At 34.1% G+C, this 20277-nt stretch overlaps 1 protein-coding gene across 3 annotated transcripts in view; it reads left to right on the plus strand.

Annotated features, from left to right (window-relative positions):
- LOC128552108 (uncharacterized) overlaps nucleotides 1-20277 on the plus strand; it is a 40180-nt gene that overhangs the window by 11680 nt on the left and 8223 nt on the right. Inside the window, exons 9-14 of one of the 3 annotated variants that reach the window (XM_053533119.1) lie at nucleotides 12036-12098; nucleotides 12775-12828; nucleotides 15811-15865; nucleotides 18034-18593; nucleotides 18918-19090; nucleotides 19562-20116. In XM_053533119.1, coding sequence (XP_053389094.1) covers nucleotides 12036-12098; nucleotides 12775-12828; nucleotides 15811-15865; nucleotides 18034-18593; nucleotides 18918-19090; nucleotides 19562-20116 — 1460 coding nt within the window. The remainder of the gene's footprint in view (nucleotides 1-12035; nucleotides 12099-12774; nucleotides 12829-15810; nucleotides 15866-18033; nucleotides 18594-18917; nucleotides 19091-19561; nucleotides 20117-20277) is intronic. The other 2 variants (XM_053533121.1, XM_053533120.1) reach the window with 2 other exon arrangements.

Here is a 20277-nt window from a genome sequence, read left to right on the forward strand (position 1 = left end):
TTTTGATAAAGCTTTTTTTACTAGCAATGTTATTAAACATTATACAATGTGGACCTATGACGAAGTTTGTAAAGTCATGTCCTTTTTATCCAACAACATTTACATCAGGTTTGGGAATGCAGTTTTTAGACAAGTAATTAGTATTCCCATGGAGACAAATTGTGCATCCCTTGTCGCAGATTTGTTTTTATATTTGGTATGAAGGAGACTTTATGTTGAGCCTTTCTCCAGATACGCAGGCAGATATTATAACTGCATTTAATAATACATCACGCTATCTCGATGATATTCTTAATATGGATAATCCGTTTTTAGGCCATTTGGTGGGTACTATTTATCCTAGGGAGCTTCAGTTAATTAAAACTAACAATTCGGATACTGATGCTTCATTTTTAGATTAACATCTCTCTATTTATGACAATATTATACATACCGACATTTATGACAAGAGGGGTTATTTTAATTTTAGTATTGTAAATGTTCCCCATTTGGATGGGTATAACCACAGGCTACATCTTATGGGATATATATTTCTTAATTAATTCGGTTTGCCAGAGCGTGTGGTCATGTCAAGCATTTCAATGAACGTATTCAATATATTACAAGTAAACTTCTTCAGCAAGGCTACCGTTATTACAAATTGCGTAAATATTTTGCTTAGTTTTACTATCGTAATTCTGATTTAGTTTTAAAATTCAATAGTAATTTAAAGACACTTCTGCGATATGGTATTTCTAAACCCGTTTTTTATGAGGATGTGGTTTACAAACTTTGTAAGAATTTGGGTCATGGTAATTTTCCAAATGTATTTGGTAAAATTATAAAACGTTTTATTAAAAGAGGTTACGACCCAACTGTTTTGAGACATACCGCATGTTTAGTGTTCAACCCATTTACAGTTGGACACTACGCTTCCCTCTTTGATTGTGTCTGACGGAAGAGGCGTGGAGGGGGGGAGGGACTCTCTATGATAAGTAGTTTTTAAATCCTACCAGGACTGAACTGTTTTGATATCTGTCTTCTGGCCTGTTTCGTCGGGCCCTTAAGGGTGTTTGTTGTTGCTCTGTTTTCTGAAAAGGCATTGAGTACATACGTTTTTGGTTCTTAAGGTTTGCTTTTTAGCTCAGTAGGTAAGAGCGTTGGTCTACGGATCGCGGGGTCGTGAGTTCGATCCTCGGGCGGGGCGTATGTTCTCCGTGACTATTTGATAAACGACATTGTGTCTGAAATCATCAGACCTCCACCTCTGGTTCATATGGGGAAGTTGGCAGTTACTTGCGGAGAACAGGTTTGTACTGGTACAGAATCCAGGAACACTGGTTAGGTTAACTGTCCGCCGTTACATGACTGAAATACTGTTGAAAAACGGCGTTAAACCCCCCCCCCCCCCAAAAAAAAAAATAAAAAATAAGGTTTGCTTTTTATATATTCACACACGAGCATTTTTGTTTTTTACATGTCATGCCTTTTTGTTTCCATTACGTGTGTTAGAGATTCACCTGGAGGGTATTACTTTTATTAACACTACCCCGTGTCTTTGAAACATGATGGGGGTAAGAGTGAGGTTGGGTGTGCACCATAAACCGGTTTAAACTCCCCAGTGGTGGTTTTGCCACTGACCGTACCAAGGCGGTTCCCTACTGTGTTCCTTTGTTTGTTCGTTTCGTCCTCATGTGTTCGCTTTGTGTGTGTGTGTGTGTGTGTGTGTGTGTGTGTGCGTGTGTTTGTGGTGTGCACGCCTGCGTGCTGTTGGTTTCGTTTTGGGGAGGCTGCGTTTTTGGTACGTAGCATTCCCTGTTTGATATTTGACTTTGTTTTTAATGCCTATTTATACCGCCCTTTCAAATGATCTGTTGTTTCCATAAACCGGAGGCTCAAGGTGAGCGTTGGAGGTCGAACAATGTGCATTTTTTCCCATCCGGCATCGTAAAAATGTCGTTTGGACATAAATAAATTTAATTTCCATTGGTTTTCATGATATTAGCCTGACGAGAAAAGAACCGGCCAAATAACAATTTCCCCTGGAGTTATTATCATTTTTGTCCCCCGCATTTTTAGCTCACCTTTTGTGGTCGCCCTGTGTCCGTCGTACGTCTTCGTCGTCCGTCCGTCGGCATCGTCAACAATTTTACTGTTAACACTCCACTCTAGAGGTCACAAGTTTGGCCCAGTCTTGATGAAATATGGTCAGAATTACCCTCAATAAAATCTTGGACGAGTTCGATATTGGGTCATCAGGGGTCAAAACTAGGTCACCAGGTCAAATCAAATGAAAAGTTTGTTAACACTCCAGAGGTCACAATTTTGGCCTAATCGTAATGAAACTTGGTCAGAATGTTATCCTCAGTAAAATCTTAGAGGAATTTGATATTGGGTTATCTGGGATCAGAAACTAGGCCACCAGGTCAAATAAAAGGAAAAACTTGTTAGCACTCTAGATGTTACAATTTTGGCCTAATCTTAATGAAACTTAGTCAAAATGTTACCCTTAATATAGTCTTGGATGAGGTTGATATTGGGTCATCTGAGGTCAAAAACTAGGTCACCAGGCTAAATAAAAGATAAAGCTTCTTAACACTGTAGAGGCCACATTTTATGACTGTAACTTCATGAAACTTTGTCAGAATGTTAATGTTGATGATCTTAAGATTCAGTTTGAATCTTGTTTATGTAGGATTTAAAACTAGGTCACCAGGTCAAATCGAAGGAAAGCTAGTTAACACTGTAGAGGCCATATTTTTGACCATGTCTTAATGAAACTTGGTCAGAATGTTAATCTTGATGATCTATAGGTCACCATTAAGTCTAGTCAGGTGGGGTTAAAAACTAGGTCACTAGGTCAAATCAAAGGAAAAGCTTGTTAACACTCTAGAGGCCACATTTATGATTATATCTTCATGAATCTTAGTCAGAATGTTAATTTTTTTAATCATTAGGTCAAGTTCGAATATGGGTCAAGTTGGATCAAAAACTAAGTCACCGGGTCCAATCAAAGGGAAAGCTAGTTAGCACTTTAGAAGCCACATTTATGTCAATGTCTGAATGAAACTTGGTCAGAATGTTAATTTTGTTGATCTTTAGTCAATAGGTCAGGTGAGCGATACAGGTCCTTCATTGCCCTCTTGTTTGAAGAAAAGAGGGGATAGAAATAAGCTGCGTCCTTCCGTCCGTCCGCCCGTCCGTAACTCTGCCATTCAAAAAGGGATTATAAAATAACTTGGCATAAATGTTTCTCATTATAAAACAAGATGTCATGCGCAAGACCCAGATCCGTAGTTCTAAGGTCAAGGTCACACTTAGAGGTCAAAGGTTAAAAGGTCTGTTTCGTGTCCGTCGATAAATCTGACATTCATAAAGGGATTTTAAAATAACATGGCATAAATGTTCCCTACAGCGGAGCTTCCGATACATTTCTGTGCTTTCGAGAAACAAGTCGTTATTCGTTGGCTAACCGTTCGTGCAAAAAAAAAAAAAACAAAAAAAAAAAGCAAGAATCATGTATGGAGCTACGCATACGCATCGGTAAACGAGAATCGTGAAACGAGAGTTTATTGCGCCTGCGCAACGGGAAAACAACGGTAAGTGTGAAAAATCAAATCGTTTCATTCACTCATGAAATGTTTAAATTAAGAATACCACAAATTTATAAATTACCGTATAAATATAAGCTCAAGTTTAAATTTGCGATACACTCTGGGCTATGCCTATTTTGCTAACAATTTAAGGGAAGCAGATTGAATTTAAATGATCTGCATTACATGAATATTTAAAACATGTGTTTCTTTGCCTTTCGCGTAAAATGGCACGCGAGTCGAATTCACGGTATTTTATTTATTTCATAAATGGGGTCATTAAATTATGTTAGCTCTGGTAATACATGTAATTATTAGACAACTATAAAATTTAGATCTTGATAATTTTTTCCGATCTATTTTCTAGTATTTATGTAATGTACTCATGTAAACAATACCGTATAATTTGTATTAATATGCTTTAAACTTACTATTTCTTGTAATGTAGAAACATATATTACAATACAGTAGAGAGTTTGAGATTTCAACCTTCGCCTTCCCCTTCAACGTCTCTTGCGAAGTTAACGTATGAAGTTGAAGTTCGATTAAAATTCCTTTAGATTTCAAACATTAGAATGAACCTTACTTCTTTTAATCCGCCCATTCAATTTATCTGTAATTATGATCGTGTTTTTCGTGCACTTTGATACCAATTGTCCGAATTGGCAGGAATTTTACAAGTGGTTTTAAAAATGAAAAAATTAAAGACATTTCAATTAATATACTCATCGCATGGATATTATATTAGAGCGATTACCAAAAAAAAAAAAAAAAAAAAATCCGTGACTCTATTTACCTCCCATGACGGTCCGTCCATTGCGGATCTCGTTTCTTTAGATTTTTGTTGCTATTGTGTGTTGGTTTAATTTGTAATTTATGCAACATTTTGTTTACTTTTACACTTTGATTAATCTGACCTATTAGATACTGGCACGTAGTAATTCATCAGACTGAAATGAGTTGGACTAATATAGGACGTGGAGTGTTTTCTTAACGTTGTAATGGAAAGAATCGCGTGACGTCCGTGGCGTCTGAGCGCACGTTGTGACAACAAGTTGACGTCATTTTCGCGGAAAATATTAATGCGCGTCATTTTGATTTGTTTATTGCGTTTACGGAGAATTTTTTTCCGTATTTTTTCCTGTCTTTCGTGACAGAACGATAATTTAGATATAAATTAATCATTTGATAGTGGATATGTAATAAAAAGGTTATCATCGTTCTTTCGCGGACAATATTGCGCTCCTAAAGTCGCGCAATATTACCGCTGCAGAACTCGTTCATATATCCACATACAAAGTTAATAACCTATAATGATCATATCGACGTGATAATGACACTCTGTATGGCTCTGTATAATGCCAAACTCTCAGACAGCACAATATGATTTTAATATACTATTTGATAAGTAAAGCATCTGCGGATCCAGGAATTTTGGTTAGAGGGACACCAACATTAAAGAGGGGGGTCACCCCTTTAATGGGGGGGGGGGGTGGGGGGTAGGGGGGAGGGGGGTAGGGGTAGGGTAGGGTCACACCGAGTTTCAAGACCGACTTTCTTTGTAAAATGTAAGAATCAAAGGGGGAATTAACCCACAATTTTCTTCTGCCAGGCTCTGGTTCCGTGCATTTCAAGAATGGAGTTATCCCATACGGCTAACAGTAAACGTCTCTCATCATGATATCATAGATCTGAAATTGTCTGATGCTTCAGAAGAATTTTCCGTCTTACTAGTACCATTTTATGTTTATAATTAAAACGCAATTGTCGTATTAAGTGCCCGACAGAAACAGATTGATTTTATTTGGATGTGAAAATAAAATATTTCACCAAATGATAATCACGCGTAATTATTTATTTTTCAAGTAAAATGACTGTCATGCCATGTGCCTCCATCAATATTTCAGTCTTTGATACCGAGTATGTGGACACAGTAGATGTAAAAAGAATGAAGTTTCGACTTTCGTGATATCACATAGTCGGACGTTCAAAACTTCACTTCATACGACAAAAAGGCCCATCTGGTATAATCGATACCGCCTGGGGACACAAATATGCCGTAGAAGTTAAAGTTTGAACAAAATCTCAAAGTTTCTCAAAATCAGTTGATAACTTCATACTTCCAGGTTCAATTCAATGTAGTTAGTTAAAATCATTAGCCATACAAAACTTCATTATTCTTATACCTATTGATAGTGTTTCGCATCAAATTTAGTCTAATTATATATATGGATAATCAAATAACTTAATAAGCAGAAATCCTGAAACTAAGCTTTTTATTTCGCATAGTAGTAAAGAGAAGTCTTAGGCTTACATGATATTACATGGAAAACTTTAGTAGCAACGTGTGATATAAATAAACTACACGCATATTGGTGACGTTTTACCCAAAATATATATGAGAGACGTTGAAGGGGAAGGCGAAGTTTGAAATCTCAAACACTCTAATAATTAAAATTCATCTTTCTACATGATGACGCCTACAATTCAATAGAAAGCGCCCCTTCCCCAGGCCCCTAAACACGCCAGCCTTTCAACCGACACAATCCCCCCCTCAACCTAAGGCCTACAAATTTAGTACTTTTTTGTTATAAGATATTGATACATCCCAGTGTTTTGTTTATGTATTCTATGTTTAGCACAGTGTCAGTACCATTTTAAGATTTCTGTCAATACTATTGATGTCATCAATTATTTATTAGGTAAATCATTTTTTATTTAGTATTGCATCATTTTAAAGTCAGACTGTCATATTTGTTGTATTTTGTAAGTTATTGCATTTTAAATTGATTACAATGCAGCATCCCTGTCTGGCTGCAGCCATTTTGCCCCATTGCATTCTGGGTAGTTACCCGTGACCACCTACTAGACTTCCAGGAATTATTCCAACTGTCAAAACAATTCTAAGTTTAATTTCTTTAATTAAGCAAAGGATCAGAGTTTTCCAGGTAATAGCCATTTTATTTAGGAATTATACCTTTGATTTATGTCCAGTTTTCATGCAACTTAATTTATTTTAGTAGTATAATCTCTGATTTTTATGATTTAACCATAGTTTGTTTTGATGTGTACATTCTGCACACAGTTGTTCATTCACTCAGAGTTTGGTTATGTGCACCCGCACAGTTGGTATGTGCACACATGTTTTTGGTGTGCACTTGGTCAGTATAAAAGCTTTTTGTAGCTCCATGGAGAGGACTCTCCAGACTTTGAACTTCAAGAGCTTAACCTATTTTGGTAACTGCCAGTATTCTATTTTTGACTTTAGAATTTTTCAAGACTTGATTATTTTTGGCTTAAGTAAATAACTTTTAACAGTAAAATAAGATTATTTTTAAGATTTAATACTGAGGCTTATAGGCAAGCATTTGTTTCATTTAAAGATTCTAAATATTTAACATTGTTTGTTATTGTGCTGATACATTATAAGTATTTTTTAGTCAGTATTTTATATGCATTGTCTTAATTTTTGTTAGGGATAGAATAAATAAATTTGTAATATTTGATCTTAGTCATTTCTTATTAGTGTTAAGTAGAACTTAAGTAAATCTTGGTAAAATAAGTAGTCTAACTGGAGTAAAATAGCCTTAGTGAATCGGCCACAAAGCAGAATTGCATTCGAACCCAATCTGTTCTTAACCACGAAACCGGAAGTCGCAAGCCTGCACGATAGTCCAATTTTACGTAACCACATAGCCAGAGTTCGAGATACCAGCACGGTAAATCCTACTCAACTTCTCTTGCCGAACCACAACCAGTCCCGAAACCATCCGAGCTAGCCAGAGCGCAACAATATTTCGAATAATTTTGAATTCACTCTGTCCGATAATCATCTTTAAAAATGAACTTTTATAACTTTGTTGATATTCTCTAAATCAAATATTTTTCTTACAAATAAATGAGGACTGGGAGAGGATTTTTGTAACAACAAATGTTAGGTGTCCTTCAGTTTTAACTACCGGCTCACCAATCTGTTATGAAACAACTATTTTATATACAGTTAAAATAAAGGGGACAGACAGGCACGAAGAAACAAATATAAAGAAAAAACGAACAAAAAGTATATATAGAGCACACTAAAGAAAAAGACATAAAGAACAGAAAAAGACATATTCATATAAAGAACTTATCACTTCTACGTATAGTGCATATTTTCTGACCTGGCAGAGATATGTATAGAAAGGTCATCAATGGGCCATTCTATCGTTTAGTTTAGGGTAATCGGCTACATCAATAGATTTGGTTTCATTGCGTACGAATAAATCCGATTGCACCAAGTTACCTATTGATTTTAGTGTTACAGCCTGTACTAAAAATATCTCCGCCAGGTCAGAAAATATGCACTATAACATATCGTGTGCCAATGCAATAAATTACACAAGTAGACACGTGACTAATATCCGGTTAAACAGAACTTCAATGTCGAATGCGCTATGCGCCTTGTTTGTATTGTATGATAATCAGAATTGAGGGTACCCTGATTAGCGACATTGATACGCTCTAGAAGTTTGACTTTATTTTCCTTACCAATATCGATGTTGGGAAAGTATTTATACATGTAATGTGCCTTTTATTTCTTTAGATGAAAATCCAATTTATAATTACTTATTTTGTGTATGTTTTTTTCGATTACACTATTTTTCGGATATCCTAAGATCTATTTATGAAGAGATTTGGAAATAATCTGAATTTAAGATATTCATTTTATTTTCTTTCTGTTGAAAGGCCTGGGACGGGGACGGACACGCAAACCCATCCCTTTTTGCAATTCGACCAGGGATGAAAAGATACCTCTTTTTATTTTTATCATATTTATATCATTTTTTTAATAAAATGGATAATTATCACAAACCCTACCATATATATAACAGAATTATGATAAATTAGCAAAACATAAGATTGTTTTTCATAACTTAACCGCAGAGATTGAATTTTAAAAAAATCATGCAAAGATATAAATTAAATATGGGTGCAGAAAAAAGAACAAGGCGGGTAGTTGTTGAGCACTTGCTTTAGGGTAATAGATAGACACATTACATGCAAGCGTTTTCAATGTTCATATCTTCAGGCAGTTACTTTTGAAATAATGCAATGACGTAACGTCTTAACAATAAGATAATGGTAACGTCGTAAATAGAGGTTGCGACAAACTGTTCATTCACGCTCATGAAAATATGTAAAATGCATCTGATAAACCGCCCAAACTTCCTGTACGAAATTTTACAGCTGTAAAAGACCTGTATTATTGTTCAAAATTACAGTCATGATTATTTCAAATTCACACCTGTAGATTTTATATAACAACATTGATTTTATAAAACGATTGTAAAACATAAATATGCAAATGAGATACAGCTGTAAAAAATCTTACAGCTGTAAAATTGTAAAAGTTACAGTTGCAAATATGCCTAAATGTTAAAGCTGTAGAACATTTACAGGTGTTGACAATGAGGGCATTATTTTAAGAGACGAAAGCAGAGGTACAAAAAGTTTTAGGGTGAATCATAATTACCTAGAAAGGGTAGCAATTACTACAAAAATGGCAAAATAGATAATATAGTAAGTAAAGAACAAAATGTATTGTGTTTACAGTATAGCAGTTGCAAAATTCAAGAGTATGAAACAAGGTAGAAACCATGCATCTGATCTTGTTTATAAAACGGTTTTTTTTTTGTCATGAAAACATATGACAATTTTGTCATTATGACTTTTAAACTCGTCAGCTTAAAATATAATGTAAATAGTCAGTATATGTACTTAAACATGTCCTTTTACAGCTATATTAGATAATTAAACATTTGCACTCACTCCACAACGGTTAAAATTCCAATATTTTAGATGATGTGGTGCCTATGTGAATTTCAGTTATATCCTGCCAAAATGCATTAAAGATGGCTGACAATAATGTTTCACTCCCAAAAATACAGCTGTAATTTTGAGACATGACCATTTTACAGCTGTAACTTTCAATTAATGTTTCACAGCTGTATCTTTGAGACCTTCAGTGTTTTACACCTGTAAATTTCAACTGTATTTTTTTATCATATTTTTAACTTACATGTCTTTTACAGTTGTAATTTAAAAAAAAAACAGGCTTTTTACAGACGTTTTACAGATGTAAAACAGGTCCTATTTTCGTACAAGTTCTGAAGCGGGTAGATACTATATCATTAAAAAGGGGATATTATAGCATTTACTATAACTCAGTTTTGCTATAAACAGTAGCTAAAGAATACAGTTTTAGTATTTGATTAAAATGTACTAATACAATGAAAGTATGTGCTAAATTCTGATTAAATAAAATTTTACTCAATCTACTCATAAGTTATTTACGAAAAGAGTGATATATATCCAATTACATAAATATTTCATCAAAATGTAAAGGGAGGTAATAAAATGTTTAAAACCTACTGTTGTCTAGGCTAGAGCTGAATTAATATTTCAATATACCAAATGTTTTTTTTTGCATTGCCATTACATATAAATTGATAACATTAATTCAATAACAAAATTATATGATTTGTTTTCTCATTTTTTAAAGATAATTGAGCAAGCATATAAACATAGATTCCGATATACTTTTTCAATATACGGTCTATACTCTACATGGATTTATATGCTTCATTGTTTCTGAAAGGGCGGATGGACCGTAATTATACTTAAAATAGACTTATTCAATTTCAAAGTTTGTACAAGAGCGGGCTTGAAATATGAAGATGAAATGTGCATTTCATCATTAACACACAAATAAACCTCCGTTACAAGGTGCGTTGTTATATAAAGGGAATATATTAGATTTTTTGCCAGAGCATAGACGAATGTGCTTATTCTTTATTATCTATCTATCTTTGGCACGCCAACTTATCTAAATAGGAAAAGCACAGATCTACGGGACGTGAGTTTGATCCTTCAATTGTGCGAGGCGTATGTTTTCCGTGACGATTTGACATTGTGTCTGAAATCGTTCTCACTCCAACTCTGATTCATGTGGGAGAGATGTCAGTTACTTGCGGCGAACAGGTTTAGATTGACTGTCCGTCGCTTCATAACAGAAATACCTCAGTCTGTAAAACGGCGTTGAAACCCAAAGGAAACAAATTATCCATCTTTATTACTTTTGTCGTAAATTTAAAGATACTATCGGCATATTTTCAATGATATGTGAAGTACAATTTTGCGTTAAAGTGATGAAAAAAAAATCAAATATGGCGTGAAAACCGTATTACGAATCAAGTGAGAAAATATATCTCGCAATGCTCTGTTTATCATTCGATCCAAAATCAATTATATTTTCTCTCGATTAATAATCATTTAACTTTAAAGAGACCATATCAATGGCAGTTATTCAAAATATATAAAGAAGTACTTCTTAAAAATCAAGAGCCATGTATTGTTTACAATCATGGAAAACAATAAACCAAAGTGTGTATCTATGTCACCACGATTGTTAAATTGATTGTAATTCAACTCGATTAACATATGTACACGTGCGGCACATAAACATGCAATTAATAAAGGTGTGATAATCCAATTAAAGGTGATATCTTGGTCGAGAGTAGCAATAAAATAAAAATAAGGAACAATAGGTTACTGTAACATAATATTGTACATGGATGTCTAATTGTTCTTTTTTCTCTCTTTTTATTATTATTAAGATGACTGAAATTCATACCGTCCATCTCGGACACAGTTGTCCATTTATATTAATTAGAATTTGTTTTATTTTATATTACCTTGTAAGATCAAGCTATTTCGTCAATTATAGGTGAACAAAAATAATTACAGTCTCTTTTAATTGAGGAAACGTATTATTAGATTGAGGCCTAATGGTAACCAAAAATGTGCAGCATATCTTCGCATTAAATATCGTTACTTTTCGTAGATTGATTCTGGCGCTATTAAAAAAATATTTACTACTTATTTCATCAGTTTAAAGCAAAGTTGTGTACTGTTCATATGAAATATATATGCAAAAAAAACTGATAGACAACTTACCAAGAAATATCAAATAAAGGTAATTTTTGTTTATTAGTGAAGTTATTTCTCGTATAGTATGCACATGCATTATTATTAGAGTTGTAAATAGTCATTGTGTCTTCATAAATTACATGTATAGTTATGATTTATATGTATTGTTAGTATGTTGACATATTACTTGGAATATGTAATGGTATGCGATATGTTTTGTGAAACACGTTCCTAGGCGGGGGACGTTGGTAACTCTGTCACACATTCTTGATGTTTCTATAATACCCTTTTCAATATGGCACAGTCCCACTTTTACGTTCTGAAATGTTCTAGAATTATCCATATTATGTTAAGGAATAGCTTTGAAATGGCATCCTAATAGGTAATGACACGATAATTAATTCAAATGAATTATCCTTTTTATGAATAAACTAATGTTATCATTCTTTACATGGACGAAACTGTTTTTTAATTCACATAGTTTGCACATTTAAGTGACAGGATCAACTTCAGATGCAACAAATAAACAAGAGGAAGGGCGTTTAGAACCCATACAAGGTAAGTTGACATTAATTTTTGACTTAAATATTAGTTTAGTATTCGTAATAAAGACAAAAATATATCACGTGTATTTTTATTTACTTGTTAAGTAATAGAATGTCCTCTCTTGTTCATATGCATATGATATGTTATCTACGTTATAGAGCAGACATCTCCTAAAACTGAAATCGAAGACAGTGTTTAGGTAGTAGATGTATTAGCTTCTTAGAAAATTATTGCATTTTCTGTATCTCTGTTTCCTCGAATAATCACTGATTCAAAGAAACATTTAATGTTACTTATACGTGGATTAATTAAACTGATTATATCTCTTGATTCACTTTAATATAACTACTATTTCAAGTTATCGCTTTTATCGGCGGATACAGCAAGACAAGTTGAGCAACTGAGGTTGTATTGTGTCCATCTCTAATGGTCCGTCATTAATATTTTTTTTTCGTGGACATTACTGGTATTGAAATTTCATTTCCATTGGATTTCAGCCAAAGTTTAACCTTAAGAGAAACTTTTGTTGATGAAACCAACTCCGTTTCAATTTGTTTTCATATCTATTGTATGATGTTACCGCGGCTAAGCATCATAGGCACGACATTGAATCTAAAATTATAGTGAAATAAGTTTAATAAAAATGTTAATTTCTTAACATTTAAAGTACTTTTTTGTCATATTTTAGAGAAAGAATCAACTTCAGAATTAGAAAATAAACAAGAACAGGATCGATTCAAAGGTATTTCAGTCAAGTTGATATAACATTTATTGACTATATATTGTCTTGTACAATATCTTGAAATTTTCTTTACTAAATGAATAATTAAGTGTCACATCCTGTTTATATGGCATAAGATGTACATTACAGAAACGCAATCTGAAGTTGTAGCAGAAGAGAAAACCAAAAATGATACTAGTGAGGTGGAAGTTGTATCGACTTCCCAGAAGGGTATAGCACGTTTTGTGACACTTATTTCGATAAAGGTGTACATTAATGTGGAACGCTCTTTAGCGCGCAACATTTTTTTTGCTTCTAAGTATGACTTTACTAATAACAAACTTTTCAAATCATATTTTCTGAAAATACTCAGGATGAGCAATTGAGCTCATATGATATTCGTCGTCGTTAACACTTTCTTGTGGACATCATTAAAAACTTTTAGAGCCAAACATATCTTCCAGCTTTTAACAGTGGTGTTTCTGTTTCAAATTTGACTCTAACACTTACCCAATGCCCTCTACACAATGTGCAATGGTGTATAATAACATAAAAATAAACCAAGCCATGTATCAATGATAAACTAAATATAAGTAATTTATTCATAACTTGTGTGTGCAATATTTTCATTTGGTCTAATTGTATTTAGAAGCTATCAGCCAAAAAGGTATATATGATCTTTTTTAGGCGGCCATGCTGGAAATGGCGGTTGTATTTTTAAACAACAAGTGTATGATACGACAGCTATTATGTTATATATTGAACAAAACAACTAACACGCTGTCTGTTATTTTACAAATTTTACTGCAAAAGAGTTCGTATGGTATCCATCTAATGCCTTCCGTCGTTGTTAACATTTACATCTGGAAATTTCGTTTTCATTGGAGTTCAAAATTACTATTTAAAAGACGGGATCAACTTCAGAAGTACGAAAATAAACAATACGTGTATTGATGGATGAACTATAAGGTTACACATTCACAATAATACCGTATATGTTCCTTAACTAAATGAATATTTAAGTATCCCTTCACGTTTATATGGCATAAATATATATTAAGTTTTATTACCTTCTATCTTCATTTGCCAGAGAAGGAAAAAACGTAGATAATATTAGTGAAGTGGAAGACATATTGAACTCTAAGGAAGATATTGCATATCTGTAACTCTGTGATATCAAATAACATTTATGTGTATAGAATATACAATAATTCTGATGCAACGCTTTAAAATAAGATCTAATGACTATTTATACCGCCCTTTCAAATAATTGCTCACATAACCCGAAGACTCAATGTGAGCGATGGAGGTCAAACAATGTCCATTTTTGCCATCCGTCATCGTAAAAATGTTATTTGGACATAAGTGAAATTTCATTTCTACTGGGTTTCAACCAGACATTAGCCTGACGAGAAAAGAACCGGCCAAATAACAACTTCCCCTGGAGTTATTATCATGTTTGTCCCCAGCCTTTTGTTTTTGGAGAAAAGAGTGGATGGAAATAGGCTGCGACTTTCCGTCCGTCCGTCAACTCTGCCATTCATAAAAGGATTATGAAATAACTTGGCAGAAATGTTTCTATTTAAAAGGTCATGCGCAAGACCCAGATCTATAGCTATAAGGTCAAGGTGACACTTAGAGGTCAAAGGTTAAAAGGGTCTGTTTCTTGTGCAGTCCATAACTCTGTCATTCATCAAGAGATTCTAAAATTACATGGCATAAATGTTACCTATGATGAGTTGATGTGTCATGCGCAAGAACCAGACCAATAGCTCCAGGGTCAAGGTCATACTTAAAAGTCAAAGGTTAACATGGTTTGTCTTTTGTCTGACCCATAACTGTGTCATTCATCAAGGGATTTTAAAATGACTTGGCACAAATATTCCCCATAATAAGTTGATGTATCATGTTCAAGACACAGACCCCTAACTCCAAGGTCAATGTCTCATTTAGTAAAATGTTTTTTGTCTCGTCTGTAACTATTATATGATGTAATTTGGCACAGAAGAAGCTTAAACTTAAGTAAAAAAGCCTTACATCTAGTGAACATCTTTTGGTTGCAATAAAACAATGGTGTTTAAAACTTTTTATCATCAGGGTCTAGTATATAAAATTTCACACACGTCTATAATGATGTTTTTAAGCACGTACTAGATTTTTGTTAGCTGCAAAATTAAAGAAAGGAAGTATCAGACAAAGCTGACAGACATGCATTTAAAAACATATCATCCGCTGAAATTTACTAAATTTACAGGAGTTTGAAAGGTTACAACTTTCCACACTATAAATTCTGATACGAATCAAGGATATTACGTTATTTTTGCGGACATTAGAAGTAGTCGGCAGAAAATTTAAGGAAAATGTATAAACGATGCATTCTGAGTACAAATATCAGTTTTTTCAATTATGATACCTCGTTGTATTTGCAAAATATATTATACAGGCGGTATTATCCTACTTTTTTGGATTGACCGTCCAGGTGAAATTCTTCTAATTGACATATTTTCATTTCATTTAAACGCAACAAACACGTATTGCTGAAAAGACTTGACATAGAACATATTTTATGCGAGTTCTCATCTGTATTCGCAGTATACGGTATTATTATGACACTAAATAATGTGCCTTTCTGATATCTTCTGCTGCTAGGACAAGAAATCTATGGGTTATTTGTCACAATTTTGTAAGTGGAAATCAGGACAAAAACATCGAGACAACGTTGCTTCATTCGTTTATGCAAAAAAATAGGAATATCTCAAATGAAAGTAACGCAAACCTACAATTATATTTTTATAAATGTAACATGATTTTAAATGTTCATATACTAGATACATTTTATGTATGACCACTTACTTCCACGACCACTTACTTCCATGTCCGTCGTTTATATGACCGAAAAAATGTTGAAAAAGAGGTTACCCCCCCAACACACACGTACACTTACTTCCACGTGGTTGTTATTACAGGATTAATGATAGTCTTTACTTCAGATATAATATTTAGTTTCAGACGCTGTTAGCAGTGGATGTATACATCCGTTAGACCTTGATCTGCAAAGGTAATGTATAATGTATGTGCACATTTCTGTACGGCGCTAGAACAGAAAATAAAAATAAAAAGACACTGTACATGTTAAACCCTATGGGACCATGGTCATGAACGGAAAACTGTACTAACACATTTTAATCGCACTTTCTCACATAAATTATGGATTTGGGTTAGTGAGTACTAGGCATATGATTGTACATGTTGTAACTAATCTTCCATCATGCACTAGTCACATTATATCAATATTCATATTAGAGACCCTCTGCATATCTTATGTTTTTGCCAACGTTACAAAAAAGCTTTGATGAACTTCCCAAATGAATTTCAGGTCTAGACGACGAGGCCATGTGCACATGTCAGGCAAATTGTAAACAAGTTGAAAAAAAATTAACAGTTATGCGATACAACACGAAATTATGAATAAAAGTCATCTTAGAAATAATTTTGAATTTGAAATCGTACAGCGGTACGCATTTAAATGGTTTATCACATTGCGCATTTATGTTATATAAACACGTTCTAGATTACACGATGATTGACGTACATTTCCATATCAGCCAATCATAATAATTTTTATATCGAATCCGCAACTACATTAGGGAAGTGCATATAATTTGTTTTTCAGTTGACGAAAACGATTCTATTTAGACAATGTTACCGGTGCATGACTGAAGATAAATTGCCACTTGTTCTGTATGCATAGTGTCCATTTACCACATTGCTCGTTTTACATGGGAAGTGCGCGATTGAAATTGGTTGGTACATTTTCCCGTTCATGACCATGGTCCTTTTTATACCAATGGGCAGGCTATATGTGGTCATTATATGATAATCACGGTTGTACGGGTGGCCATTTTACATGTTAGAGCGCAGTTACATTCTACGGCTGTAAAACATCTTAAGTTGTTTGTCGTTGGTGAGTAAACTGCTAAAATAGTTTAGGGCAAAGGTTGAGGATACTGCGACCTCAAAGCTTATTACCTGTCTCAGCTTAATGTATTTATCTGAGCTCACTCATACGAAATAGAAAATCCTCAACTCAAAAGAAAATAGGTTTGCTTTTACATGTTAACATGCCCGGTTGACATGTAGCACTCGTTTGATGATTACAGCTGTGAGATAATCTGTCATGGATGATGAGGTTATGTGCCGCAAAGTTTGATACCACTGCTGTTTTTAAAAAGAAACACACTTGAACATCATAAAGATATTTGGTCACAATTTTTATTTAAAATGCTGTTATACGAAAATAATTTAGAACTTTTACAAGGTGTCATTTACATATCAGACCAGACATGTCCATGGTTAAAGTCATGTATAACATGTATACTGATAAAGGAGTATATTCATTTGGTATTTGTTGAAAGTAGGCGATGGTCTCGCTCAAGTAAACAAATTGAACTAATATGTATCGGTTTCACGTAGTTAAAATTAATTTCTGAGTTATACCAGCCAATAGTAATTATTTTTGTTTTCCTTGGAATTGGACTTTGGGAAAATATAGTTTACAATAAATCGTAACTTGGTGTCCCATATAGTCTATGATATTTGCATGAGTTATACTCACTTAACAAATTCGTCAGTTGTAAACTTACTAAACTCTACCATTTAGAAATGGGTTTACTCCTTAAAATGTATAAATGAATTTCTTACACATTTTTAAAGCGTAATAGAAAATGAAGGGGATAGAATTGATTGAAGGATTCGAACCTGGGTCACACGGGTGGAAGCCAATGCTCTAACCACTGAGCCAAAGAATTGCCAGAAATTGGTTTAAAGTGTGAGGCTATACCTAATCGACCGCAACACTTCCACTCTTCAAATAGTCATCATTTATGATGATGTGAATACCATTTTGACATAGAAAGTGCCTTTTAAGGCACTTAATAAAGTCCATTATGCGGAAGCGCCCCAATCTTACGACTTAAAAGCGTAACAGAAATTGAAGAAGGTAGAATTTAATGAAGAAAAATCCTGACCTGTCTTTAGCGGGATTCAAACCTGGGTGTCACGGATGAAAAGCCAATGCTCTTACCATTGAGCCAGAGTCGACTCCATGGCTCAGTTGTCATAGATTGGTTTTAAGCGAGAGGCTATTCATAATCGACCGTAGCATATTTTTTATTCCGATAATCATTTAAGAATTTTGTCAGTTAAAACTCATCCATGCATTTTCAGTGTCGTTTCAAAGAAGTGTAGATGCAGTCATTATACCGTGTCCGTAAAATGCTGGCCTAGTGTCTACAAATCACAGCAAGTTATTAAAGATTTGGGCAGAACATGTACGGACTTTGAAAACATGTTTGGATTACCTGAGCAACAACAAAAAGATCTATTAGAGATAGACATATACATCGGCAGCAATGTAGAAATTAATTTTACGTCTTTGCTTGTGCAATGCGACAAATCAGAAACGAACTTCAAGGGAATAGAGTATCTTCGCGTATCACAAAGGGATAAGCCAGACGAATCATTTTCATTTAGAGAAAATTTCCACGGGATATACATTGACAAGGAAGGAGTGAAAATTGTAGAAGCAATATCGTCAGATCAAATAAATGTTGTCGTACCACCTATAGAGGAAAAAGAATCATTTGTTGAACAGCCGCATCAGTTTCAGCTGCAGCGGACTAAAGATGAAATAAGCGCCATTCTCGAGCTTGTCGTATTTGAAGTACTTACTGTAAAATTCAACATCTTAAAACAGCTGTACGAACAAAGGATGCACGTACCATTCAGTAAGCATTCTTCTTTTCTGCGTATCACGGGTATATATGTATACGTATAAAGTGACTTCAAATCTTATATGTCCATTAAGGACGGTCAAACGGATTGTTGCTTGTATTAAATGATACATGATATGCGTTATTCATCTAAAAGTTTTTAAATGATTTTAATGTCAATGTCTGCCACAAACTTGAACAATATGTTTTCTTTGAAACAGTGACTTTTCTACCTGATATCTTAATAATACTTGTATATTCTACAAAAACTAAGATATTTATTTAAGTATAAAACTGCTTCATATCTGTAATTTAATATATTTTATAATCCTTCTCAAGAAGACGAAAGAGACGGCAGTCATGAATCAAGTTTCAGCCAACTAGAAGTACATCACAAAGACAATTTAGAACAACTGCTTGGGGAAATAATTGCGTTTTTCAAACGGAGCTCTTTACCGGAAAACAAACGCCCGGTCGGCCTCGACTTTGAGAAGAAAGAAGTTAGTAAAGAGGTAGTTCCACAACTGTTATAAGAAAAAAACTGAAACTTACTGACTTAATTGAATCTCCAGTCGCGAACGGCCAATGACTTAGTACTGTGAAGTGTACAAATACACAAATGCAAAAATGATAAATACAATATGTGGGTTCCGCCTTAAGTTAGAGAGGCCAGTTGCTAAACACCACGATGAGTTTAAAACGATATGCGCACCGAAACTAAATTGAAATTCGAATTAATGCAAGCAAAACGCCATTTCATGTACATATTAACGAACATTAAAATGAATTTCACATACAATCAGAGGTAGCATAACTTTTAAAGTTTGCGACAGATTATGTCTATATAATCATGTGAAAAAAAACCCAAACGAATTATGTACAGGTGTCAGTATTATATATTGCATTTGCCACGTTTCATTATGTTACAATAATATGATCTTAATTAGACGAAATATGTTATTATTTTTGAAATATTATTTCAGGTGATAAAACAGCTGTTTCGTCTTGATGAAACAATTCGAGGATGTGGATACAGTCAAAGTTCATTTAATGTAAATGTTGAAAGACTTTCCGACGAAGAAAAACATATAGAACGCGAGAAACACATAACAGATTTCTTAAAAAGAAATGGTATTACCAATATAAAATTTAACATCATCTCCAAAACATTGGCAGAATATAAACATGAATGTGCCATGAAAAGTGTTTCTGAAGCCGCAGAACCAAGCGTATACCATTATGGAACGCTTGGGGGATTTGCATCCTTCAGTAAAGAGACAGAAACCACTTCATGTGCGCTTTTCTCTCGGCACGTCGCATTGGGTTGCAGTTCAAAATTGTATGTCGATGGTGAGAATGGACAGCCGATCGAACTAGGAGAGATTTTAGAAGATACATTAAAGGACGGAATGTACGATATAGCTGCTGCCAAAATACACGACCATCAGGTTCAACATTGTGACGTTCAATTCAAGAACTCAAAAAATGTTCCACTTCCTGGAAAACTTCATACAAAATCATCTTCTATCGATTTACAGGTAATACTTGTATTGTTGGTTTTATAACAAACTTACAAGATCAGCTTTCATCACATTAATCAAAACAAAGTCAGAGATACAATTTATCCCGTTTAAACTATGTTATAGAAAGTTCAAACCATGTTGAATTAAGGAGGAAGGTTACCTTGATATTTGTATGT

Source organism: Mercenaria mercenaria, unplaced genomic scaffold (genome assembly GCF_021730395.1).
Source record: "Mercenaria mercenaria strain notata unplaced genomic scaffold, MADL_Memer_1 contig_2049, whole genome shotgun sequence".
Taxonomy (NCBI): domain Eukaryota; kingdom Metazoa; phylum Mollusca; class Bivalvia; order Venerida; family Veneridae; genus Mercenaria; species Mercenaria mercenaria.